General features: G+C 39.8%; 3 protein-coding genes and 1 long non-coding RNA gene across 6 annotated transcripts in view; 3 read left to right on the top strand and 1 right to left on the bottom strand.

Moving 5' to 3' along the window:
* Positions 1 to 1234: 1234 nt before the first annotated feature.
* Positions 1235 to 10108, bottom strand: b3galt9 (beta-1,3-galactosyltransferase 9). Its single transcript, XM_019360980.2, has 5 exons — positions 9462 to 10108; positions 7242 to 7291; positions 6689 to 6840; positions 2867 to 3087; positions 1235 to 2765 (listed from the first exon to the last, which is right to left on the bottom strand). The coding sequence occupies exons 4-5, from the start codon at positions 2885 to 2887 to the stop codon at positions 1671 to 1673; spliced, it is 1116 nt and encodes a 371-aa protein (XP_019216525.1). The 5' UTR covers positions 2888 to 3087; positions 6689 to 6840; positions 7242 to 7291; positions 9462 to 10108; the 3' UTR covers positions 1235 to 1670.
* On the top strand, positions 3147 to 4882 carry LOC112847349 (uncharacterized). The gene is made up of 2 exons (XR_003220855.1): positions 3147 to 4284; positions 4367 to 4882. It is a non-coding gene; the product is annotated as an uncharacterized LOC112847349 (long non-coding RNA).
* Positions 8199 to 26640, top strand: part of kcnt1a (potassium sodium-activated channel subfamily T member 1a) — a 58694-nt gene continuing 40252 nt past the window's right edge. The window contains exons 1-2 of one of the 3 annotated variants that reach the window (XM_025908860.1): positions 8199 to 8818; positions 26191 to 26389. In XM_025908860.1, the coding sequence (XP_025764645.1) occupies positions 8791 to 8818; positions 26191 to 26389 (227 nt within the window). In that variant the 5' untranslated portion in view covers positions 8199 to 8790. Of the gene's footprint in view, positions 8819 to 25298; positions 26079 to 26190; positions 26390 to 26640 lie in introns of those variants that run through there. The other 2 variants (XM_013275252.3, XM_013275253.3) reach the window with 2 other exon arrangements.
* On the top strand, positions 15931 to 21172 carry psmd5 (proteasome 26S subunit, non-ATPase 5). Its single transcript, XM_003451459.5, has 11 exons — positions 15931 to 16058; positions 17289 to 17578; positions 17961 to 18105; positions 18189 to 18302; positions 18386 to 18514; positions 18722 to 18831; positions 18917 to 19059; positions 19198 to 19389; positions 19646 to 19755; positions 19849 to 19989; positions 20186 to 21172. Exons 2-11 carry the CDS (start codon positions 17346 to 17348, stop codon positions 20441 to 20443), a joined length of 1575 nt encoding a protein of 524 aa, XP_003451507.2. The 5' UTR covers positions 15931 to 16058; positions 17289 to 17345; the 3' UTR covers positions 20444 to 21172.

Genomic DNA, 26640 nt, shown 5'->3' on the forward strand with positions numbered 1-26640 from the left:
TCAAACTGTTGCTATGGCTGGTCAGCAGCCAGAATTATTGTAGACGTGCTGAGATGTTATTCTTTGAATACTTTGGCTTGATGCACGGAGACAGACAGCCAAGGTGAACTTTGCAGACACAATGGAACCTGGCCAAGGCGGATTTAAGAATTGCAGCGCGAACCACTGAAGAGAAGAAGGTTGTAGAACACCCAAACATTTAGTTTGGTCAGCCTGTGGCCTGGGACAGAGGCCAAACCTTCCTTTTGTGGAATTTAGAGAGAGAAGCAGCAGCGTGAGCAACATTTGAAGGACATAAAATTGCAGGGAAAGCTAAAATAGAGCTGGGACTGACTAATTTCCTGTAATACTAATTGCTATGTGTTCACGCTAAACTAGCTCATAATGACAAAAAAAAATATAGAAAGCTCTAGAAAGGAAGTGTGGCAGAAACTAAATAATTAAATGAGTAAACTGATTTTTTTTTTGTTTACCCTGATTATATTTTAAATGCTGATTCTGTTCATTTTGCTCTATAAAATAGTGAGGTAAAACCAGTAATAATGAGGAGAGATTCACAAATTTTATTTTTTAAAATGGCAAATAACGAGCTAATAACACATTCTAAGACCATGAAAAGCATTTCTTTGACTTTTCCTTACAAGGTAGTCGGAACCTGAATGTCACCTTATACTGTTATGCATTATGCGGGACACTTACTCTCCTCCTTGGTGTTTTCAGTGAACTGCAGAGTACTAATTCCCTAAAGTTGGGAAACGTGCCTTATGTCTAACTAAATACACTTGTTAGATTTTAGTGGCTCAGATCAGTTATCAGTTATTTGTGTTATCACTTGTTATTATTCATACATCAAGAGTGTATTTTAACTAAAAAAAAGCACCACTTTTGTCATATTGTACCAGACGTTTGGTTTTTTTTGGTCCCTCTTTTGCCATGCCACATGTCCACCCACACAGGGGTTCTCAATTATTTTTGCCTGATTAAACCTCTTCTGAGGACTGTGTGGGCATATACAGTTTGTTCTTCACTAACAGCCCCCTAACTCGCCTGCTTTTCTTATGTGTACCAAGGCCAAGACACCTTGGGGGCCTATTTTACATTTCATTCAAAGCACAAGCACAAGTGCTGCTAATAACAAGACTTCATTATATGCAAATGTTCCAGTGAGTCGTGACAGACTGAGTCAGCCAGCAGGCACCAGCATGTCGAGTACCAGGAAATGAACCACAGCCACTTAAGGATTCGTATGTATGTCTTTTAATATTTACAACCATGCTTTTATAATGACCAGATACATATCTAAACAGGCACAAAAACTTAAAAAGGTCAGGGATAACAAAACTCATTATGGTTTAAACCGCCTGTCACCATTACCTATCATCCAGCCTTTAGGAAAAAAGTCCCAACATACTTTGACTTGAGATCAAGTGGAAGAGAATGGATGGATGGATGGATTTTGCAAACTTGCATTGCTATCCACAAGAATATACCATAGATTGATTTTTTTTAATCAGTCATGTGCGCAATTCTAATGGTGAATAGAAAAAAAAAGTCATGCACTTTCCTATTAGAAGTCAGATTTACCCTGTGTTTTTCTTTACATGCATTTTACACGTTGTCTGTACTACTATACACACCTCACGATCCCTGATAATTAACCATATAATTAATTAATTGCCTTCCTGTGAGTTGAAGAAGGACAGTTTATCCAGATAGGTGAGGGTTTTGCAGGCCACCAGTCCGTAATAGGTCTGCAACAGCGAACATTTTCTATCCCTCTGTCTCAGGTCAGTCCACACTCTGTCTAGTTCATGGCTCCCCATTCCTGCTGAGCTGAACATATAGTGGTAACAGCAGGCATTGTAGCGGATGTGTTTTCCTCCTGAGAACCTGGCACTGTGTGTCGGTGCAACACCGGCCTTCTTAGCACAAAGTCCCACAAAAACATCAGCTGGCACAGGTGCGCGGACTTCTGCAGATGCTACGTACACTTTTCGGACCACGTCCTCGGACAGAATGTAAGCTGCCCCTTCACAGTATTCAGGAAGGTATTTGTTTGGGTAGAGAGATGGAGGCAGGTAGCCAGGACTATTGGGATCCCTGTTGGGAGAGTCTCTCTGGATCACTCTGCCCAGATAAAGGTCCTCAGGGTGCCTGTGTAAGCCAAGCAGATAGCCTACAATGGCAGGAAGGTTGACAAACACAGACTCTTTGGTCAACAGGACAAAGCGTGCCAGAGGGCAGAAGGTGATCACCCAGCGGATAGCCAGCAATGTCTTCTCTGTTGGGCCATGGAGGGATGAGTCAGCTGCAGCATGACCTTGGACCACATCACCATAACGTTCAGACTCTCTCACGAGGGCCTCCTGTGCAGCAGAAGTCTGAGTTGATCCAATGATAAACAGTATCCGCACTGGAAACCCTTGGATCAGTGTTTGATTGGCCCATGTCCTCCTAACCGCATCTCTTTGGGTGATATTATCTGGAGAGCTGAAGACAAGAGTGAGGAGGAAAAGGTCAGAGTTTCTGCAGGCATCAGGGTTAGTGATAGGATAAGCCTGTGACACATTTTCCTTGGCGTTGCTCAGGTCCAGTTTCCTTGCTTTCTCTCTCACGCCTACAACCGTGCCATCAGCATAAACCCCAGGCGTGGGCTGCAGCAGGTACTCCTCGATGAAATCGGCCCCAAATAACAAGCAGTGGAAGAGCAGCACATTGAAGAAGAGGAAGCACCACTGGTGGGTACGTAGCTTGCACAGACAGAACTGGATCAGCAGATAAAAAGATGAAGCATAGTCAATAAGCACAAAAATTAGTTAATAGAAATTATATTAAATTGAAAAGCTGCAAAGAGTTTACTCTGTACCTGCATGACACCGTCTTCCATCAACTTGTTGTTGTTCTTTTTGTTAGTGACAGATGACCAGAGGACCTCCTGCACTGGTCGGCTTTAGGACAATACTAGCTGACAGACAGTGTTTTCATTTTCATGAAACTCTAGCAGCATGTAACCTTGCACCGAAGCCCAGAGTCAGTACCTCATTAAGAGGAGTGTACCTTACGTCCTCCATACAACATTAATGACACCTAGAAGGAACAGAACAGTTACTCTGCATGTTATAAAAGTTTTTTTTTTAAAAGTACCAAAACACTAAAACTCCTCCTTCTAGAAGCATATGGAACTTATTAAAATGGTGATATATTGTATATTGTTTGGCGAGATCAACAACTAGATGCTGTCTTATCAGGCCTTAGGCACATTTAAATTTAAGGTCTGATTAAAAACAAAAAACTAAGCGCAAGAGCCAACCTCAAGTTTTCTGGGAGCTTGCTCAAGTTATGCGGGTCATAAAATCTAAATGCTGCTTCCCCAATGTTTAGTTTTGACTTTGGGAATAGAACGAAAACCAGATGTCTCAGATAATCTTAGACTTTAGACATCAGTGGATCACAAATGTGTTTTTGGTCTCTAACCATTTAGTGCTTTGTATACCAATAGTAGTATTTTAACATCAATGCTTTGCCACACAGGAAGCCAGTGTAAATATCTGGGATATCTTCTTTTTAAAGAATCTAACTAAAGACATAATTACAGTGCACAACCCTACTGAAGACAGATCCTTGCAAAAGTTTATCCAAAATCATGCCAAGACACAAGCTTTTCAGTTCTTTATAATCAATTAATTTTGTAAATGCCAAATGTAGCTGCTGAAATGTTCCTTTAGGTCCATAAATACACCAACACGCCAAGATGTCAGCATCTGATGCACTGAGCAATAACTTTTAATCTTTGTGTTTAAAACATTACTCTGCATTTTGTTTTCATTTAATTTAAAAGAATTATGGTACATCTTAATTATGTATGATGTATTAATCTGGGTTACACAAGAAAAAGCAGATGTTTAACAAAAGTGGCCCCAGAATGGAGCCTTGAGGAACTCCTCATCATATATTCTTGTACAATGTCTAACTGTGCACTGTACAGGTCACACAAAGTAGTCCCTGTCCTTTAATCAGTTAATACATCCCCACTCACTTTCACTGGTACGGTCCTTGTGTCCCTGTGCCTACCCGGTCGGCTCAGCATGGCTACATATGTTTTTATTTTCATTTTTGTTCCTGCTCTCTCCCTTCCTCTCTTTCCCTCCTCCCTCGGCCTGGGCGGAGCTCACCTGTGGGCTCCTGCCCCTGACCAACGCACCTGTGGCTCATCACGAGAGTGTTCCAGCTCCTTTATAAGATGGCAGCTCTGTGTCTCTCGTCGCTGGACCGTTGCCGACCCTCGTCAGTGTAACTCCAGCTCAGGTAACTCTAGAGTGTTTCTCAGTGACCTTCCGTTGTAATCCCTTCGTGTCTCTGTGTACAGATTCCCTGGACCCACCCCTGTGTTTTCTGAAGTGATCGAGTGTGCGTAAGCCATCGTGCTTTCTGTGGAGTGTGAAGAGGAGCGTGTGGAGTGGATGGAGTGTGTGTGTGGACTTTCAGCGTCTTTCCCTTTCGTGTGTGGACCCCTGGAGTCTGGCCTTCCCCTCACCTTTGTAAATAGATCACCTGGTGTACTGTACTGTGATGGCTGCATTTACAGCCACACAGTGGTAATATTCACCATGTTAGTGTAGAGGCTTATAAGTAACATTGCATTCACATTTGTCTTTCTTTAAATATAGGAATTAATTTACAGGACAATAAATAACTGGTTTTGGTTTAGAATTAATTCACATATCTACATAACACTGCATTCTAAAATAAGTGCGCACATTTTAGTTTACACTGTTATGTATGATTAATCTTTTGTTTTCTGAGTTACCTTAGTTGCAGCTGCTCCAGTCCCTTGATTGAGGAGCCAAGAGGTGGAAAAGGGGCGGAGCGAGCTTTGATGGAAGACTGCTAATTGGTTCATTCCATAACTCGGGACCATGGGGGGGAATTGGAGTTCATTATGTTAGTTTCAGTTAGGTTTTGTGTGTTTTACCCCTCTGTATTTTTGTGGGCTGATCAGCCACTATTTAAGTTTCCCCTTTGTCTCGTTAAGTTAGGTCAGTTTGTTTGAGTTATCAGTAGTGTTGTCAACTCTGAGTAGAGTTCTGTTATTTTGACCTCTTTTATGGGCCCAAGATTTTGATTCTTTTTGCATTATTTAACCAATTATGTTTTTTGGGTTAAATAAAAAATCATTTTTTTGGACTTTAACCTGTGCCTAAGTTTCCTTCACTGCTCGGTCCATCACATGTACTAAAGACTCTTGTGTTTTTGAGACTTAGGGCCTGCGCGTGAGTCCGTTCTGTCCCGCTGTGATACCTTGAGTCGTTTGGTACCGGGCTGCAAGAGTTGGGGCTCAGGTGTGAAATTTACAGTTTTCAGGGTTTTTATCGTTTTTTTATTGTTATTTTTAGCGTATTAGCGTTTTTATTGTTAACTCGGTTTCCCTGGGTATTTTCCCATGTGTTATGAACAAATCTTCTTTTTTGTTGATACCGGTACTGGTTTTATTTTGTTGTATTTATCCGCAAAACCTTAAAGGCCGGTCCGTGAAAATATTGTTGGATATAAACTGGTCCGTGGCACAAAAAAGGTTGGGGACCGCTGGTATACATGATATATATAATGCCTAACTGTATATGTAGCATCAAATGTAGCATTTATGTCAAATAAGTCCAATATTGTAAATATTCTGCTGTAATCTGTAATTATTTGTATTTAGAATGGGCCTATAGTGTATTAGCAACAAGGCTATATTGTTCTTATTTTAAAATAGTTGCAATTTTATGGTTTATGTGGCCTTTAAACACACCTTTGCTGATTAGTAATCACAGACATCTACAGTAACAGGCGGACATCAGCAGGTCAGCAACTAACTGGAAGGTTGGTGGTTCGATCCCAGACTCCTCCAGTCTGTATGTCAAATATCCTTTGGCCCAAACGCCAGTTGCAGGATCTCTAACATTAGAATCATAAACTGTGTCTCATATAGGTATTATTTTGGTACTTTACACGTCACACAGTTTCGATACAAACATTGCTTATATGGCAAAGTTCCTCTTTTCTGTCTGGCTTCCTGTAGTTTTTAATATACTTGTATAGTTCTACACTAACTTCCTGTTTTCAGTCTGGCTGAGCGCTTAGTTTGTGAGTCAAAAGTGGCCTTGCTCGACAAACCTTCATTATTAAAGTACATAAAAGAATATAATAAGAAAATAAGGATACTAAGGATATATTAATTACATGACAGATACTAACCCCACATTGCTCTCAGATGAATCCATCAGTGTGAGTGTGTATGAATGTTAGACAGTGAGCACTTAACAACTTAGAAAAAAACGTGCTTGTGTGATTGGGTGAATGAATTAGTTGTATAAAGCGCTTTGAGTGCTCAGATAGAGTAGAAAAGCGCTATATAAGAACCAGTCCATTTACCATTTACATCAGCCAGGTTTGCAATCACTATCTATGCAAATGAGAGATCACCTCTGAGGTTACTATACCACCGGCCTCACTGGAGGCACAGACAGGTGGGGGTGGGGCTTAGTTAGTGTCTGTTTATTAGAGATTATTATTGAAGTGCTGCTTGTCGCAATGCTATGTATTCCTCACTGAAGAGTCCTTTTGTTGCACAGGCTTTGAATAAAAATGTTCTGCAACTCATAAAATACAAGTCAAAAAGTGAAAGGAAGGTAATGTTACAGCCTACCTTTGGCTTATTTGGGTGGCTTTGGCTTGGACTTTGTGCAGGTGCAGTGACTGCAGGCCCAAATATGTTGCTGGTTGGTCCACCTGGAGGTATGGGTCTCTGTGGTTGAGCAGCAGGCTCAGGTTCACCAAATATTCCACTACTCTTTCCACCTACAAAAGATTAACCAACATATCTTATAGTGACACGATCTTTTAAAATGATACAGCAATGGTAGAAAATAAAATGTAATCTCTGTGTCCATTTCATAAAGAGTCGCTCTTCGGTACCAGACGTAGCACATACGCAGTTTAGTATCACGTACTGTGTGCACTTGCTAAATGGCAAGAATGTTCTGACCATTTCAGAGAAAAATATTTATGACTATGAGGGCAATCAAGTACCATGAACTGTAAATAAACTCAGCTGTACCAGAGTAATATGTGCAGGCACAGAGAACAGCCAACATGTTTACAGTGGAAATATAACATTGCAGTAATACTTTTCACACTCTGAACATGGATTTGCAGAGACAGACAAACTAAAGCATCAGCCGCCGGCAGGTTAATCTCACCTGGAAGACTGGAGCATCTTGGTGCACTCTGGGGTTCCTACAGCTACACCCTACAGATGAACATACAAGTTAAATCTTTATATAAACAGAATGCGGATTCATGTGACTGTCTTGGTCATTATAGACCTGGGAATTGCACCACATGGGAACCATTGTCTGCTATAGATTATATCAGACAGATGCTTTACTTTCTTTCGTTATTGAAAGTTTGATCATTCTACTTAGGGTGCTGATCCAGAAACTGGTGCTTTCAAGATTAAAATAAAAAGAATAGCACCTGAATTTCTTGTTTTAAGGAAAGTGTGACCATAATGCCTCTGTTGGCAGATACAAAGAAGAGCCTTCCTATGTATTTGCATAAAGATCTTAACTCTTTTCATAGAGAAACACCTTATAAAAAGCCTTATAATTTAACTTATACCTTTGATTCTTACAAGTGTGGTGTGTATTGTCAACATAAGAATGTACCGCATTAGGATTTAATGCCACATTTGACCTCCGACCTGTCTATTTGACTTCTCATCTAGACTATAGTGAGGGTCTAAAAGATCCTAATGTTATTTAGAGCTATGTTCCTACTGCCATTGTTTGTTTTGGCAACATTTGGGAGATTATATACCAATATATGTGGATTCTACATATCACATTATAGTTTACATAGAAATATCCTGTCATTCTGTATCAGCGTGAGATCAGAGGTCAAATTTACAAATGAATACCTATTATCTGTGACCTACTCCTACATAAGGTTTGTGCAATCAGAGTAAAACATCTGCCATGTACAATAGTTGCTACTCAAATGTTTGATTTTGAATAGAATGACAAACACACAAAATGAAAATGCAGACATTTGTGTGACAATGAAACAAGCAATACTCACAATATAATCTTTTTAGGATTTTATTAAATTAATAAAATTAATAAAAACTCATCTTATTGGGCACTCTAAATTAATAGACTCAATTTAGAGTGCCCAATAAGATAAGTTATTTATTAGTTGACAAAAAACAAAACCCCAATAATCTGACATTTCCCTCTGAGCAAGCACTCGGCGACAGTGGGGAGGAAAAACTTTCTTTTAAAAGCAAGAAACCTCCGACAGAACCAGGCTCAGAGAGGGACGGCCATCTGCCTCTGCCGGTCCTGGAGTTTTTAAAATGACTTGTTAGCCAATTTAAAGAGTTTGATGTCAACTAATACACTTAAACTGTCCTAATAATTTTAAACAAATATTTACAGGCAATCCTGATGGATTGCTTACAGAACATTCATTTTGTTTTGTCTGTGTGCGAACCCCGTAGCTCGACCCACATAGGAAAAGAAGCTTCTGATGAAACTCCAATATAGTTACGCATGCTCTTTGAAGACCTTAATAATGAGCCCATGAACGAATCAGTGGTCTAATGACATGGATGTCAGAATATCATCTGGGTCTTTCCATCTCTTTATGAGAAACTTGTAGACCACGTTACTGAGGAATGTCCCTTTTTCGGCAGGGATTTGAACATTTTTCAATTGAGGCCAGACTTTGCTGAACAGCCATTTGGCGATGGCATCAGCTTCTTCAGAAGAGCAGGGTGAGTCGGCATTTTCGACGATACGCTTCACCAAGTCCTCCATACAGATTTTCAGAGAAGACCTGTTTTGAACATTTGACTCAATCAAATGCTTTTTAATTATCTGGATCGTCCGTTTTTGCACTACCGGGTCCTTGTCATTCAATAACATTATCAAATGTTCGTCTTTACAGAATGTTTTGTCGCGGAGCTCTTGGTAAATGGCCTCATCAAGACCTTTTAACTTATTTTTGTCTATATAGAGGTCTTTGACGCGGTCATCAGACATCACGTTGTCAAAGAGTCGCTTGTGCAGTTTGACTGAAGGTTTGTAGTGGGACATGTTTGCGTGTGAGAGCACATCATGAATAAGTGTGCTCACACACTCTTTAACCTCATCATCATAAGAGGTCCTACTACCACCAGATTGGGATTTTTCCTTCGATATATTATCCTCAAACTCTTGTGAAAGTGTTTGGGAGATTTTTTTAGTTTCTGGTGTTTGGTCTCCATCGTCTTCAGTTTTTCTAAACCATGCAAATAGCCTTGTTAGTAGGTTTCGCTTCTTTTGGAGGAGGTGATCTTTGAATATAGAAATTACCATTTCTTGGTGCCGCGGAGCTACTGCTAGCGCAATTATTACAAGATTTGGTGGAATTCCTACCTGCTTCTGAATATCTTTGAAAATGGCTTTTTCCAGACTTTTCACTGTATGTCGTTTGATGTTAATAGCTTTTCCCTTAATTTTCGCCCACAGAGATATGAATAGTCGCTGCTGAATCTCATCACACGGCGGCACCTTTGCCTCTCTTGAGGCGCGTACAATCACAGCGTTTATGAGCTCGTTAACGAGCCGCTGTTGTTCCAACAGTAGTTCCACAGTCACATCACCAGGCGCCTGATTGGTGTTTTCACCTGGGCTCCCTGTTTCCAGTGCACGCCACTGTTCTTCTGTTTTTTTCTGTTTTGTTTTGGATTTTATAGTTTCCCTACATTCACTCAAATGATTCATGTCTGTTTTTGTATTGATATTTCCTGTTAGCTGATGCGGTCAGCTGTGAAACATTAATGCTTCTTACTGAACTGAATGGGTAACTAACCGCTATTTAAGGACTTTTCTAACGCGACGTCAGGTAAGACATCAAAGCATCAAAGGGATTCTAGCGCTAAGCTCCGCCTACATCCGGTATGACGGCAACATGACGTTACCTAGCAACCGCTATGTGCACACCAACGATCCTCCGTTGTTGTGATTCCGTGAAAGTTTTGTGGCCTACTGGTGCACTGCTTCAACCCACACCGAATACTTTCAATACTTTAAAAATATTTTAAATATTTTTCATGATGGCTGGTGAGCTATGCTAATTTAAATGTTTATGTAGCTTCACTCATTCACCTGCAGATACAGACGGCTATCAGAATGGTCACATGTCTGTCTTATTAAAGAACATTACAGGTGATCACGCGCGGTGAGTTACAGCCAGCAAGAAGTCACGCAGTTTTTGTGTGCATGTCTGTGCACGTGGACATTTATTATAGCTTTGTTTTGTCTTCACAGAGTGGTTTTATCATTCATTCAGCACACCACCCACTCTTTTTATGTATTTATTTATTTTAGCTGAAAGAAGGCCCGGAAGTTTTATTTTTTACCTGCAGTAGTCCACAAGTCACATCGCTGCTTGGTGCCAGAATAATTATGATGATGCACTAACCAAAAATGAAACTCAATGCTTCACAATCCAGTTGTCTCCATATATGAAAACAGCCCTTTAAGGTTAAACATTCAAATCTCAGACACGGATTCCCTGTCAGAATAAATGTTTCAAGCTTTCTGTTAACCTGTTTCAAATTTACATTTTGAACTTGATTTTCAATTTCATTGTTCAGGTTTAGCCAGCAAAATCTATAGATTCTATAGTTTTTGCTGGCTAAACCAGCAAAAACCATGGCTAAACCTTACATTTATAAAAATAATTAAATAATTTTGCATCTCTATCATAGATGACATGGCTGAAAGTCAAGATGTTTGGTCCTGAAAATGTTCCCCAAGTGACTCCTGAAAAACGGCAGCACAGAGAAACTTTTAGCAGTGGTTTTCTGTATGATTTCATTGCTGTTTCACATCACCATGGATGAATTTCAGCCCACTCTTCTTTACAATGTTTCTTCAGTGTTTTGAAGTTTGGGCGTATTTGTTTATGCACATCTCTCTCTTACGGTTGCACCAAAGGTTTCCCATCAGGTTGAGGTCTGAACTTTGTCTGGGTCATTGCATTGACTCTAGAGTACTTTGGTATCAAGAGGAGTTCATGGAGAAGCCAGTGACTGAAAGGAGCACAGATCCTGTGCAAAACAAACCCATCATCACTCCTCCACCACCGTGCTTAACAGTTGGCTTGTGTAACTACCAACCGCAGGGTGAATAATCTAATGTGAAGACTGGCTTCTACCTTGAATGTTTTCCACTCGTGAATAATTTCTCTTACTGTAGAATGATGGACTTTGGAGATTTTTGGAATGGCCTTATAGCACTGTTGCCGCACAGCAAGAAGGTCCTGAGTTCAATTCCACCATCAGGCCGGGATCTTTCTGTGTGGAGTTTGCTCTGGGTTCCCTCCGGGTACTCCGGCTTCCTCCCACCATCCAAAGACATGCAGCTTGTGGGGTTAGGTTAATTGGATAATCCAAATTGCCACTAGGAGTGAATGTGAGTGTGAATGGTAGTCCGTCCCTGTGTGTTAGCCCTGCGTCAGACTGGCGACCTGTCCAGGGTGTACCCCGCCTCTCGCCCTATGACAGCTGGGATAGGCTCCAGCGCGCCCCGCGACCCTAAAAAGGATAAGCGGAAGCGAATGGATGGATGGATGGCCTTATAACTCTCCCCAGATTGATGTGTAGCAGCATTTGCTCCACCAGGGTCATCGCTGATGTCTTTCTTCTTTAGAGTTGTGTTAACAAACATCATAGTAGATGTAGTTTCATTTTTAGTTTGTGTTTCTTGTCTATAGAGTATTAGGGAATACAATATTGTGAGCCACTTTATGGTATATGGCATTTTCGCAGAAGTGCTAGTAACGTCAAAGGACAGTTTAACTTAATTTGTATTTGTGAAAAAATACATTCTCAGACTTTCTTGCACGAGACCCAAACTTGCAGACCTTTGGCACTGTAGTTCAGTCAGTTTGCTGAAATAATCTGGAGACATCTTGTCTGAGGGGCTGTTTTTATGGCCATACTGGCCTCACAGCAGGTTTGTGGTGCCCTTTGCTGGCCTCTCCATTAGAAACAGAGTCCCAGTTTATTCTCTGAATAGTTCTTGAATAGTTTGGAGTTGTGCTTCTGAGCATTGTAAGAGGAAATTTGCGCCTATAAAGTTGTTTCCCAACACTCTGGAATAGCACTGCAAAATAAAATGATAGGTGCCCCTGTCCAAGATCTTTTTTATCCTGTACAAATGTCCCACTTTGCCACCATCAAAGCATCCCAGATTGTCACATTTCTCCTTCAGGCCAGACAGACGGGGTCGGCCTTTCCTCCCGCATCATTTCATTTGTCTCACAAATGTTCCAGTACCTGCTGGATTTATCTGTTCAGTCTCCCAAACATTCCTTTCTCAAGTCTTCTTTTTTTTTTAATTGTCTGTCTCTAATATTGATTTTCTTTGCATCTCTGTCTCTAAGTCCAGCATGCTGAAGTCTCCTCTTCACTGCTGATGTTGAGACTGATGTTCTGTTTGAAGAAACTGCCAAGCTGAAGACCTGTGTGACGCCCGTGTCTCAGATTGAAGACTAACATACTTGTCCTCTCGCTCAGTTTTTCATCAGAGCCTCCCATTTTGCACTGTCCTTTGAAGGGAGCAGGACACACCTGCTTATATGGAAAAATCAAATTTCTGACAATTTCAGTGAGAAATAAATGCCAGTTTTCATTTATTACCATAACTAGATGAATGGATAGCAACAGTCAGTTAGCAGTTTTACATGATAAAGTTGCATTAGTGAACACAATGTAGAACACAGCAGACATGGTTGATGAGAATGTGGTTCTGCAGAACTACGTAGGTATTTTATAATTATTGGATTTATTGGTTAATAAATCCAATAATTATTTTTATATATGGAGTATTTCTGATTAATGTTCTGTTTTTTTGAATGAAAATCAAAATCAAAAACACCAACCAACCTGTACTGGCTGGTATTCTATTTTTTCTTTTTATATCAATAATAGCTTATTTCTATTTTTAATAACTATGAACTATATTTTCATGTAATTATAAAGCCAGGTCTGTCAGTGGACAAGTAAACCTGCCTGAAACTCTTTCTGACACCTCTCCAAGCATTTCGGTCCATGTTCTGGTTTAATTCGTTGGTTGCTCTGCCTCTTTCTTTGATCCGGAAAAGCAAAGTGCATGCTGACATTTGGATACTGTGCAGACAACACAACAAGGATTCCATCTATCAAGCAGAAGAACACTCGCTGGCCTAAAACAGAACTTTTTTATGTGATGCAACTCTGCAGGTATTTGTTAGAGCATCAGATCTCAGCCCACCACGGAGCCTGCGCCCTGTGCCAAACCAAACCTCCTGTTTTAAACAATAATTAGTTGTATTTCCATTCATTTATCCTCTTATCCTCTTTCTGACACTACTGTGACATGTCCCCTCCAAGCACGACTTCAAGTGATCAATTCAGCTGGAGATGGTGGAAATATGTGGCTTTTGGGTTTGGGCAGCATCCCATTTCGTCAAAAATAGTAGACATGCCTATCTGGAGAGAGCATGGGAATAACTGTAAAGCTGGCAAAATAACGATGGCTGACTTTATTAGGAAAAAATTTAGATAGAACAAACAAACACACACGAATATCCCCTTCCCTTTTTTTTCTTATTACCAATGAAAAAAATGTGATTAAAAATATGATTAACTGCTGTAAAGAATTATTTGTGGAAATGTTGTCATTACTAACAATGGTGCACTTTCGCTACAACAACTCAACTTGTCACCTGGACCACAAAAGCCGTCATTAGTGAAAATATTTTATTACTGAACCCAATTAGATCTTCTTCTTCGGCTGCTCACCAGAGCGGATCATCTACCTCATCTCACCCTATCCTTAGTGTCCTCTCTGTCACACTACGTCCATGAATCTTCTTAGCAGTCTTCCAGTTTTCCTCCTGCCTGGAAAGTCCATATTCAACATCATCTCTGCATCGCCTCTTGATTAACTTTTATTAACTAACTGCTCGACCTGTTAGTTAATATGTTTGAATGAATGTTTGAGTTTCTCATCCTGACCATTCTGGTCACTCAGCTCCGCCTCCTAGCTGCTCTCACTACCATCTTGTAAACCTTCCCTTTCACACTTGCTGATATCCTTCTGTCACAAATCACCCCCGACACTCTTTGTCACCTACTCCACATTGCCTCTTTTGCATTGTCCATTGATTTAAATTGTTCACCCCAGGCATTTAAACTCATCTACATTCACTGCGTCTGCTTCTTCATCTTTCAGCCTGTCACACTCATTCAAACACATCTATTTTGGGTTGCTTCCTCTTCCCTCCAGAGCATGCCACCACCTCTCCAGTCTCTCTTCCACCTACTCCCCACTCTTACAACAGATCACAATGTTGTCTGCAAACATCAGCGACTCCTGTATGACCTCAGTAGCTACATTGACTATCACCATCACAAGAAGGGGCTGTCACATCTGTCACTTCTACACCTCATTGGTGTTTCACTGCCCTCAAACATGTACTGCACCATCCTCACATACTGTTCTTCCTTGTCACACTTGACTTCTTCATACAGCACCACAGATCCACTCTTGGGACCCTATCACATGATTTCTCTAGATCCACTAAGACAGAGCGCAACTCCTCCTGACCTTCTCTGTACTTCTGCATTAATACTCTTAAAGCAAACATCATGTGTGTAGTGCCTTTATCATGAAACGAAGACATACTATTGGTCACTGATTATCACCTGTCGTGTTACCTTAAGTTCCCATAACTTCATCAGCATCATGCCTTCTGTAGTTTCTACAGCTCTGCACATCACCCATAATGGCTGCTGTATTTCTGTAAATGCAGCTAGTTTTGCACTGAGTTATCACTCACTTCTAAACTGACGATGTCTCTTAAACCATAAAACTTAGCAGTTTATATCAGTGTCTGTCTCTTCTGGATATCTCCTTTCCCTACTCCTTGTAGTTTAAGTGCCACAGTTACTCCACTGATTTTCTAATAAAGGTGCAAAAGTGTGCAAACAGAATGAACAAAACATTTGATTTGTCACTGTCAGAAAAAAGCCAGCAGTTGCAATTTTAATTTATTTATTTGTGTGATTTGAGCTGTGTGCAAACAGGCCTACCAGGTAGCTTCTCTGCAGGCCTCAATCTGTGCGGGTTAGATGATGATATATACAAATGCATGGTCCTGGAGTATGGCGGGAGCTCTTTCACTAAAATAATGACTTCACTATTATTTCTATTACAGCGAATTGGGCACAGAGGGAACTGTGTAACGATGGAGTTCACTTTGAGGCCCTTCCTCCGGCTGCCACCAGGGGTCGCCTGCTTCCAGCTGAATTCAGCTCAGCCACAAACACTGCCCGCCCGGGGTTTCGGTCCTCTTTCGGAATAATGCGGGAGTTAATCTACTACTAATACAAGAGTTTCATCTCTCATCTCAGTTTTTAGACAGAGGGATAATTAGTCTGTTAGGTCCAGTGTGTTCCTGTCATTTCCAGCGTAATTAGCAACAAGCTGCAGCCACGCTGAGTCTCTGTTTCAGCCCACATTGAAAGTTCGGACTTCAAAGTTTTTAAATTTTAATTACCGGCCAGTAAATCCAGAGTTATGATAATATATATATAAGCCATGCTTTTTACTAAATACTGTCGTCACGTTTTTGTGTGTGTGTATTTTAAGCGTTTTCTAAGGACAGCGCGAAAACAGTAAAGAAAGGGGGAAAAAAGCCACCTCTTTCCTATCGGTGGAAAAATGCACCATGTCGACCAATTTAAAAAAAAGTCAACATGTGGGATTTGGTTGTTTAGGAAGAGGGGAGAGTTTTGGGAGTGACGGTAACGGCAGCAAGACAGTGTACACCAAACACACAGGCTGTTTCTGCCTGCAGGAAGATGCGTCAAGGTGGCCGCAGTTAGCAGAACACGACCGGAAGTGAGCGTCTGGGAAAATCTAAATTCGTATAAACTGGTTTTACAAGAACAAAAAGTGTTAAATGAGCAGCTGGACCAGGTAAGCCTTAAGGGAAAAATTACTGAATCACCTATCTACAGTTATTGAGTAACCAGAGTGCTGCCCTCTCACACATGCTTTACACTGGGCAACATCGCTCTTTAACTTTACATCTGCCATTTCTAGCCCCCTTTCTCTAGTACCTACTCAGCACTAGTTGCGGATCCTAAATGCTCATATTGTGCCATGATCACAATTACAGACTCACATTACAGACTCACATTTGGAGACACTGGCTGCTCCTCTAATTGTTTGCTTTTGTCAGAGTAGAAGAAGAAAAATTCTTTGCATACTTTACTAGTTAGGAGTTTAGGGTCTACAGGCATATGAGGTCTTAGCAACAAATTAACAATAACAAATAAATGTATATTATCATAAACTTAAGCATTGTCTTAAACTCGGAAGGTTCTATAGATGACTATGGACAATTGAATAGTACTAAAATATTTTTTTAATAAAATGCTTCAGAAAAACAACAATAAAAACAAAAAGAAATGCACCCACCCCCCCAAAAAAGAAAGAAAAAGAAAACCCAACACTATTAGATGCAGGATCTTTTCATTACCAGTAATCATGTCAGTTGTTGGTGTTAACCTGAAAGTTATAATACAGCGCAATTTTATTATTGAAGTTACACTTTGCAAGTTGTTTAAATCAAGGGGGACACATGGAGAGGGAGGAGGTGATAGGGCAGGGATCACGTAGAGCAGAAATGAAGGCTGTTGAGCCAGATTAAACCTGAGGACCGACCAACATGTACGCCACTGCTGTGTCCCTATGATCGGTCAAATGCCATGACATATAAAGTCTTTATTGTCTGAGTTTTTACCTGATGCAGAAAGACAGTCAAACACAGTGGAACTTGGCCAAGTTGCAGGGAGCACATTTAAGTCTTTGAACTGCTATGAACTGTGTGTCAGCAGAGCAGTTTTCGACAGACTGGGAAAGTGACTTCTCATTCTTTAAACTAGTAGGATGTTAATGGCTTAATGAAAAACGGGGGGAAATTTTTGATTAAAAAAATTATATAACATTGGTCAGAAATGTTGAAATTACTCTTGAATAGTGTAAAAGTACCAAACCATACTGACGTACAACAAGTAAACATATATAACTATTAGATAATTTGGTTATTGGCTAGAATTTGGCAAGAAATAAAAAGAAGAAAAGAAAAGAAAAGAAAAAAACAAGGACTTTGGGGATCCGAAATAAGTGGAGCATCCTTCTCAGTCCAGCAGGTGGCGGTAATGTGCCATATTGTTAGATAGCCACCGTATCCGGAACCGGATGAAGAAGAAATCAGTTTGGCGGATACGTTTGGCTGAAGTCTCCCAAACACTGCACGATATGGCTGCTTCCATTGACAGCTTACTGGAGGAAATCGCTGGGGTTGAAGACCCAGTTGAAGAACTTCAGAGTTTAAAAACTGCTCTGTTGGCGATTCCTGTCAGTGCCTTGAAGGACTCAGTGAGAGGACAGCGTTTAGATGTCATATTCTCTCTGCTCAACTCCAGTGACAGGTGGGTTTGGCTTTGTGCATCAGCTAAACGTTGGTGAATAAGTGCTGAGTCAGTCAGTGGGTATAATATATGTATTGCTAACAGTTAGCTATATTGACACTAAGTTAACGTACAAGAAGAGTTTATTAGTTAGCTTAAAAGGGCTGCTTGAAACTGAGCTAATTGTTAGCAACTGGTTACAGTGCTACTAACAACACAGCCCCAGCAGGACACTGTTTGACATTTAAAACACCAACCTGGCCTTAAAAGTGCTTTGGTACATCAAATATTTCCACACTGACAGCTGTGAATGGTATTTTCTAACACTGTACAGACTAACCATAGTTAAAATAAAAAAATAAGAAGGAGCTATATTGATTGTTAAATAAATAAATACTCACAGGGCACAGGTGGAGCTATGCGTAGACATCCTTGAACGCATCTTAATGGCCATGAGCCCTGTGCATGTGGTCCAGAACTACAGAGCGGAGCTGCAGCGGGGGTTGACTCACCCAAATGACACTGTTAAGATACTGGCCTTGGCACAGGTAGGCTGCTCGCACACATACATGCACAGAAAGTATCTTATAAAACACTGAAAATATTAGTTAATCCCACCTACTTGTGTCAGATTGGGAGAGTGGTGGAGGACCCTGATGCTGTTACTGAAATTCTCAACAACCACGACGTCCTCCGAGCAGCGATCCGGTGCATCGGAGAGGAAAAGATGGCTGTGGCAAAACAGGTGATGAATAAAGCATTATAATTACTCGCGTTTTATAAAGTGTCAGTGCCTGGAGTATCTGTTTTTCTTTTGTTTTATCTCAGGCGATTCAGTCCTTGTCTAAGTTCAGTCATTCCAAGCCTGGATTAGACAAATTATTCCAGACTGACCTGCTGCAAGTCATGAAGGATGTGATGGCCACAAGTGACATTATTAGATACAGAATATATGAGGTATGTTCAAACTGGGTTATAACATAGCATCAGCATCCCTTGTAATGATTTTAAATTCTATTTACTTAGATGGAATCGGTTGACAGCATGACATTACTTACACATACTGACTTAGGTCATTTTATATATTGTATACATGTCATGTACAGAGTTTGACACTTTCATATAAATGATCTTAAGAAGTTTTTTTGTCCTTTCTGCTTGCAGCTGGTGGTGGAAATCTCGTCTGTATCTCCTATTTCTCTCGGTTACTGTGCCAACAGCGGCCTCATTTCTCAGCTGCTCAGCGAACTAACAGGAGACGACGTATTGGTCAGGTAGTACAAACTAAGTTTGACTGCTTTTCTCCTTCTTTCATAAGTGTTTCTTCTTCATTTATGCTGTTAATTTGTTTTTTACCAGGGTCACAGCTGTAGAGATGGTTACAACTCTTGCACACAGTCAGCATGGTCGGCAGTATTTGGCCCAGCAAGGTATCATGGATAAGATCTCAAACATGATCAGAGGAGCCGAGACTGACCCCTTCTCTTCCCTCTACCTTCCAGGTGAGTGTCTGTATCATCCCCACCCAAATATATATTTATCTGTCTAATACACAACAATATAATGTAATGCCTTTTACAGTCTTATCCATACAGTTCAGCATTATTTTGCGATTTATGATGTGAATATCACTGCTGCAGGTTTGGTGAAGTTCTTTGGGAACTTGGCCATCATGGACAGTCCACAGCAGGTTTGTGAAACCTACCCAGCTTTTCAGAACAAAGTGTTTGAGATGGCGCTTGATCCGGACCCTGTGATGATCGGCGTGGCTCTGGACACTTTGGGATTACTGGGATCTAATGTGGAGGGGAAGCAGGTTCTTCAGAAAACAGGTTAGCTCGGTATCCTTGGCTTTATGAAAGAAATATTTGTGTGAAAACACTGATTCTTCAGAGGAAAGTAAATGTGAGTCAAGAACATTTTCTGCATAACATTTTCTTATAAAAGAAAAAAAAATTAAATCTGAGTGAAGTTTAGTCAAAAAGTAATTTTGTTTTTTCTGACATAACTTTGAAAGGTCTTGGTCCAACAAGACTGTCTTGTATTTTTTGACCATCTTTATGGTTTGACTGTTTTCTTTTTGTTCAGGAGAAAAGTTCAAGGCTGTGTTGTCAAAAATGAGCCAGCTTGCCAGTTCTGGACCTACAGAGCTCAGAGTTCGAAGCTTGGACGCGATATCACAACTTCTCTCCCTACAGGTATTTTTCTGACATGTAAAGAAAAATCATTTTTAATAAAATATTTCTTAACAACAATACAAAAGTGCAAGTTGGTCAATTTATGCATTGCAGCCAGAGCAGCAGACAGAAGACCTTTTGGCCCTGACAGAGTCATGGTTCCACCTTTTGTCCAGCCAGCCCATGGACATGATTCGCAACATCAGCACTCAGCCCTTTCCAGAGCTGCACTGTGGAGCACTGCGGATATTCACTGTAAGCACTGTTTTTGTTTTTTTTGGTTTTTTACCTTCTTATATTTCCTCTTTATGTCTCTGACCACCTGGTAACCTGTAGAAATAAAGGTCTCTATTTGATAGTGACATTTGAGGGGGAGGTTGACACACAAGCATATATTGCTCTAATAATATTTGTCGTCATCACTGGATATCTATGCATGTGTGTCTACCAGGCCATTGCCACTCAACCATGGGGCCAGAAGCTGATGATTAACACTCCGGGATTCATGGAGTTCATTTTGGATCGTTCAACGGGCCAGACGAAGGAGGCCAAAGATGCCAAGTTTGAACTGATTGGGGCACTTGCAGGTTCATCAACAGCAGCTGAGATCCTGGGCAGTCAGCACTACATCCGCGTGAAGACTTACCTCAGAGAAGGACCTTACTATGTTTCAGCTGTGGCCGCAGTCAGCACAGAGGGAGCGGACTGAGTCAAATTAACAATAAACCAATTCAAATACACTTCATGGGCTTCTAGTTGATGCTTAAGTAATGGATAAGTGGCTGAGTGATCGGCGTTTGGATTAATATAACATACTCTGCAATCTCTACAGCATCTGGATAAAAAATTACCATGTAAAGGATGATTAAAAGTTCTTAGAAAAAAATAATTTATCTTCAGTACTTGTACGGCTAGGTTGCAGCTGCACTACATTCAATATTTATCAGGTTTTTTTGGCAGAACACTAAACACCTGATCTTTATCTTCAGTCATATTCTGTTACTGCAGTTTACAAGTACATAGATCATTGTTTATAAAATGACAAAAATATTCTCCATCAACCATATCGGTAACCACTAAACAAATAACGTGTCACTTTTGTTGCTATGAATGAAAATCAGAAATTAGATTTTAATCACACTCAGAAAGCTTGCGTTTAAAACCAAAAAAGGTAAGAGGTTTCTAATAAAAGATTCAGCTTTGATTTCCTTTCCTCCTTTGATTGCAATGACATCAGCAAATTCTTGAGTATCTTATCTTATAGCTTGACTTCAGTCTATATTTTTCCCATGAAGCATCTTTACACAGTAGAGGTCAAACAAGATGAATGAATGAGTACTATACCAGCACACCCACGTCTTATCTGTAAAGTCCCCACATACTGTGTTATGTTAAGGTGTTTAGTTTAAGCGTCTTTACCAATACTTAAGTAAAAATTTAAAAAAACAAAACATCCACACACTTATACAATTCCACATCAGTGTATTTGGATCCAAACAACTTAAAAGGAAAAAAAAAACTTTGTCTTCATAATTTTTTCCTTTCCATTTTTTGGTTTTTTTGTAATTAAAGAAGTTTCTGTCTCGCAACTTGTGTGTTTCTTTACTTTTCATAAACTTTAATCCCCCTAATGAACATATTTTATTCCATTATTACATACTGTATAATAGTATTAGGGGAATAGTAATTTTTTAAATACTGTAATTGTTGCTTTGATACCCATGTTATGGTCCTTGATTAACTTTGTTGTTCTGCTGCTCATGTAGCACATAATGGGAACCTAAGTAAAAGCTCTGGAACCAACTAATATAACATGGTTGAGACTTAGAGGAAGAGGGGGTTTTTTTCTCCGTAGCACTTCTTCTGTGGCTGTCAGTGTAAAAAATAAATGAATAAAAATTGAGGAAACTTTAATGGGAAATGATTTAACCATAATAATAATGATTAAAAATTGATCATACTTAGTAAGTATTCTAAGTATATATTCAGTGCAAGGATAGAAGCTGGAAACTTTTTAATCATCTCCACCAGAGGACAGCATTTCAGCTATTTTCATTTTTTGCACCTTTTTCAATCTTTGCTTTTGTTTCTCTGTGAAATTTATAACGTCAGATGGCCGTTTGAATGAAAATCATGGCAATTGTAGAAGAAGATTACTTTCAGTCCAATCTGGGGTATGCAGTAGCTACAAATATATTTTAATATGAAAACATATTGTTAAATGTGTTTTATAAACTTAACCATCACGTTAAATCACAAATAAGCAAATAGGTTTTAAGTACTGCTTTCACTGAATACTGTGTCCACTTACATGTCTAAATCATTAACCTATAAGTATCTTATATTGCTTTTTTCTTTAGACTCTCACTATTTAAATTAAAACAAAAAAGGTAAACTGAAAAGTAACCAGTAAGTTAAGGTAGAAATAAAGTAGTAAACAAGTCCTGGTTTTATGTTGTATGTTGTATCCAAATGATATAATGCATCTCTCTGCCAATAACCCATCAATTTACATTTTAAGCAAACTAAAAACCCAATAAATTGTAAAGTACAGGGATTTTAACATAGAAAAATTAAACCCAAATGCAACAGTCGTGTTACTGTTTTAGGTTTCCTTTAGAATTTGAACTCTGTGCAGTGGACAGTTCGAGCTCGGGGCAGTACAGTGGCTCCACACACCAGATGGAGACCGCGATGGCACAGGGGAAAGGTCCAACTTCTGACTGAAGATAGTATCACAGCTTATATAAGCTTTTAGACACGGAAGATAAAACCAGTGCAGTTTGTACCAATGATAGATGTTACAGACACTGGTCGTTTTCATCCTTATTGGTGTGTCACGTCACTACAACTGTGTAAATGCAGAGCTGACAGAACGTGATGTAAACAGCTCTGTAGCTGTAGCATCTACAGCTCGGTGACTGTGGCTGAAGCTTCGTGTGTTTGTGTGTTTGTCCCATTTTCTTGAACGCAGTATATTTGAAATACTTCCAAATTTTTCACACACACTTAAAGAAGAAAGAACGGATTCGTTTTTTGGAGTCAAAGCTCAACATAGCCGTGGCCTTGCTTCTTGTTGGGAAATTCACTACATCTTGCACAAATTTTCACTCAGGCTGGAGGAAAAATGTAATTATAATTTAAATATTAGAAGCTGCTGTGATTTTTGTGTTTGTTTGTTTGTTTGTTTTGGGGTTTATGACCATGAGTTAATTTGATTTGACCAAATTTAACAAGAACATCTAAAGTGAGATTTTTTTTTATCCAAATGTGCAAAGGTTAACTTCACTTTAATGACATGATGTTCTACAAAAATCACTTTTCAACTCAGTGCCGTGACTCGGGAACGGACAAAGTGCTTCTAAACTGCACCAAGACTGGTTAGCAGAAGAATTTATGAGTTTTCACAAGCCACCAGCAACCACTTAAATATGTTTTTTTTAATTTATACTTTACAATATAATATTGTAGTTTATCAAATTTTTGTCTGAATGGCAGACCGTCTTTATCTTTCCCACAGTTGCACTGTGAAACCTGTGACATCTACAATCCTGTTAAAAAATCACTGCTGTGCTTAATATTTTCCTCCAACAACACACACAAATTACAGCAAAACAAGATAAGATGTCTGCAGACTTGTTTTTATAAATATTATTGGCTTTTTTTCCATTCTCACAATCTTATTTTGAACATGTTTGCTTGCTGACATTAGGTCAGAGTACAAAATCAAAGTATAGGAAAGTATTAGGAGTTTTTTCAACCTACATAACAAACACTTAACACTTAATTTAACTATACTAAATACATAGCTGCTGGATTCACCTGAGATAATGAATGAGTGGAATAAGACTTGCAATCCAGTAATGATTTGTAGAGATCAGCCTGGCTTTAGGACAATATTACTGCAGTCATTGGCAGAAGGTTTTTGGTTGAAGCACAAATGTTGTGTTTAATGTGCTTTGTGAAGAACAACCATACACATTGCATACTTTCTTTTCGATGACTGAACACACTCAATAGTCCTCGAAGATCTTCAAAGACCATCTTCCTTCATTCTGTTCGAGAATCTGTGATCAGTATTTAAAAAACGAGCGGACAAGCAAAAGCCTACAAACATTTTGCTGGACTTTACTGCCCGCCATAAATGTAAAATGAATCCACATCAATTAATCTGACTTCAGTTATATTTATAAAGTGCCAGTTCACAACAACACTTACACCTGGTAATATACGAGAGAGAAACCCAGTGAGGAAGCGCTTGGTGGTATTTTCGATATCAAACCTTTACACATCTCTCCCGGTGGAATCCCTTAATCTCACATATACACTCTTTATCTACAGCATTAGAAATGTTTCCCCGGAGTGAGAACGACTGACTCAATCCCAAACGGCTTCAAACTCTTCAACAACCTCGTGTCACTGCCGTCCCAGTGAATCATATCACCTCACCCACGTCTTGTACATACTTGTTCCAGCTTGCGTCATCAGATAAACAAAGAAATAAATAATAAAAAACATCCAGTCAGTCAATATTTTCTCTGTACATTTGATTTATTTATTTTTATTATTTCTTCTGGCGCTTCTGGATGTGTTGTTGAAATCGTTCAGCTATGTTTTTTTTTTCTTTTTCCCACGTATCGTTTGCTGTTCATCATTAGTGACCTTCTCCTGAAGGATAAAATTATAACACAGGGACTGAAAGGCATCTCAAAACATTTTCTGGACTGAGCTAGTCTGAATATTTCATATTCGGAGTCTTTGTGCATTTTGACCAGACTAATCATGTGTATCAATGATCGCTAAAACGTAAAGCTTAAGCATAACGTCTTATCTGAAAAGCTGCACGTTAATATCTGCCAAGCTGCTAGGCTCTCATCTTTCCCCTGCTGTGCCATGTAGAAGATGGCGGGGTTTCCTCTGCATGGAGGGTGATTTTCTGCTTCAGCTTATTACACCTGAGAAAAAACTGACAGCAGGCACAAAGGAGAGAGCTCGTTTGAGTGACCATGGTCCAGTCACCATCATTAGTCTATTGATACATATCATGTAACTGTGTGTGTGTGTGCATTTTTATACTATGACCTGAGGGGTTTTTCCTTGTGGAAGGGGGCAAATAAATACTCTTAAATATGTCTTTTTCCATTTATGAATTTGTTATTATAATTTGTCATGTAACCATCTCGCTTGGCATTACTCACTGTGGAATAACAGAGCAGTAAGAGACACAAACCCATCGCCAGTGTGTTGCAGGAAAGTTAGAATTATTGGATTTATCATGGCAATGCATTCTGTACATGAAGTGGTATGACTAGGTTCATGCAGATAATACACTATATGGATGAGGTAGGGTGTTAAATATGTATGTAGTTGTACTGTACATTAAAATGGATAATTGTATTGACATATTATAAAAGCAGTATTTTTGGACAGATGTAGTTATATAATGATAGATCTAACAATACATGTGTTAATATAACAAAGGACCATATTACATAGCCATATTTATTTATAGCATCTATGTACATTTTGTATTGTATAATCAAAGCAGATATAGAAGATGAGCTAAACAGAGGTAGGATATAATACACATTAGCTTCCTCCTACTCCTTTTAAAAGGGGAAATGGTCAACATTTTTTTTATCCATGGGAATATAATGGCTTTCATTGATTTTGTGTAGATTTGATTGATTGATTAATATTCTCTCACAACCCTCATAAAATATCTACATATCAAGCACAGCTGGGCTATTTTCCCTGCAGATGTTTACTTGTAATGCTTGAAGTGGATTTTGCTGACACTTTTTCTTCTGCACTCTGAATGCATTTCCCCGTTAAACAGTATTTTACTTGATTGTATCACAATTGCTTAAAATGGCAAGCATCCAATAAAAACAGCAGTACGGCACAATATTTTTTTTTTTTTTAATCCAAGTGTTGTTTAGACTCCGTGGTCATGTTTGTGTGGAAGGCTGAAATGCGCTGATCTCTTGTGTCCTTGCCCAAATGTTAATGTTCCCGTTTCAGTTTGAGTTCTGTTGGAGTCTCCGAGGAGACTCGGAGCCTCCAACAGATGGTGCTAATCTCTCTCTCGCGCTCTCTCTCCGTCTCTGTCTCCCTCATCATCAAGAGTTGGGTGATAATTCAACAGTTATGTCATGAGGTGTACCCGCACCTCAAGAAGCAGAGCTGTGATGTTCGCTGCTGCTGCAGACCTGTCCTCTCTACGTCTCCCACAGTGTTTCCCACTCCACACGCTGACAGCCAAATGATTTCACTCGCGCCTCTCAGCGTGTCCGTTTGAAGAGTTCATCGGGCGGTTGTCACATCGCTGGCAGCCTCTGTCTGTGCGTAGGCTGACACAAACTCACCTTCGAAATGCACCTGGATAGGTGAGAGGGGCGCGCGCGCGCGCACGGCCAAAAATCACTTTTAAAGGAGCGCGTGTTTTCTCTCCAGGAGTGCACTCCTTTTTGGCAGATCACCCTCCGATGCAATTAATCCAGGAAGACGACTTCGCCAAGGGAGACTCAACGCCGACCACCGCAGCACTCCAGTCCGACGGCAGCGCCGGATCTCCGGCCAAAATGTGCAGTGAATGTTACGTGAATCAGTCATTTGTGAACGATGACGGGAGCGTGAACGACCACAAGCCACGGTAAGACAAGCAACAACTCAGAGACTCCAACAAGTAGCCTCAACCGGCGAACTTCATCCATTATGTGATTGGCGAGGATGAAGTTAGATCCTGTATTCTTAATATTTTTTTTAAAGTATATTCACTTGCGGGTTAGTTTGGGATTTGACTCTAAAAAAATATCAGGAAAATTGCCAAATACCTGTTGAATAATGTGACTGATGTGACGTGTTGATTTTGCATTGTTTTTCTCATCCATACACAATCTGCTC

Source organism: Oreochromis niloticus, linkage group LG7 (genome assembly GCF_001858045.2).
Source record: "Oreochromis niloticus isolate F11D_XX linkage group LG7, O_niloticus_UMD_NMBU, whole genome shotgun sequence".
NCBI lineage: Eukaryota > Metazoa > Chordata > Actinopteri > Cichliformes > Cichlidae > Oreochromis > Oreochromis niloticus.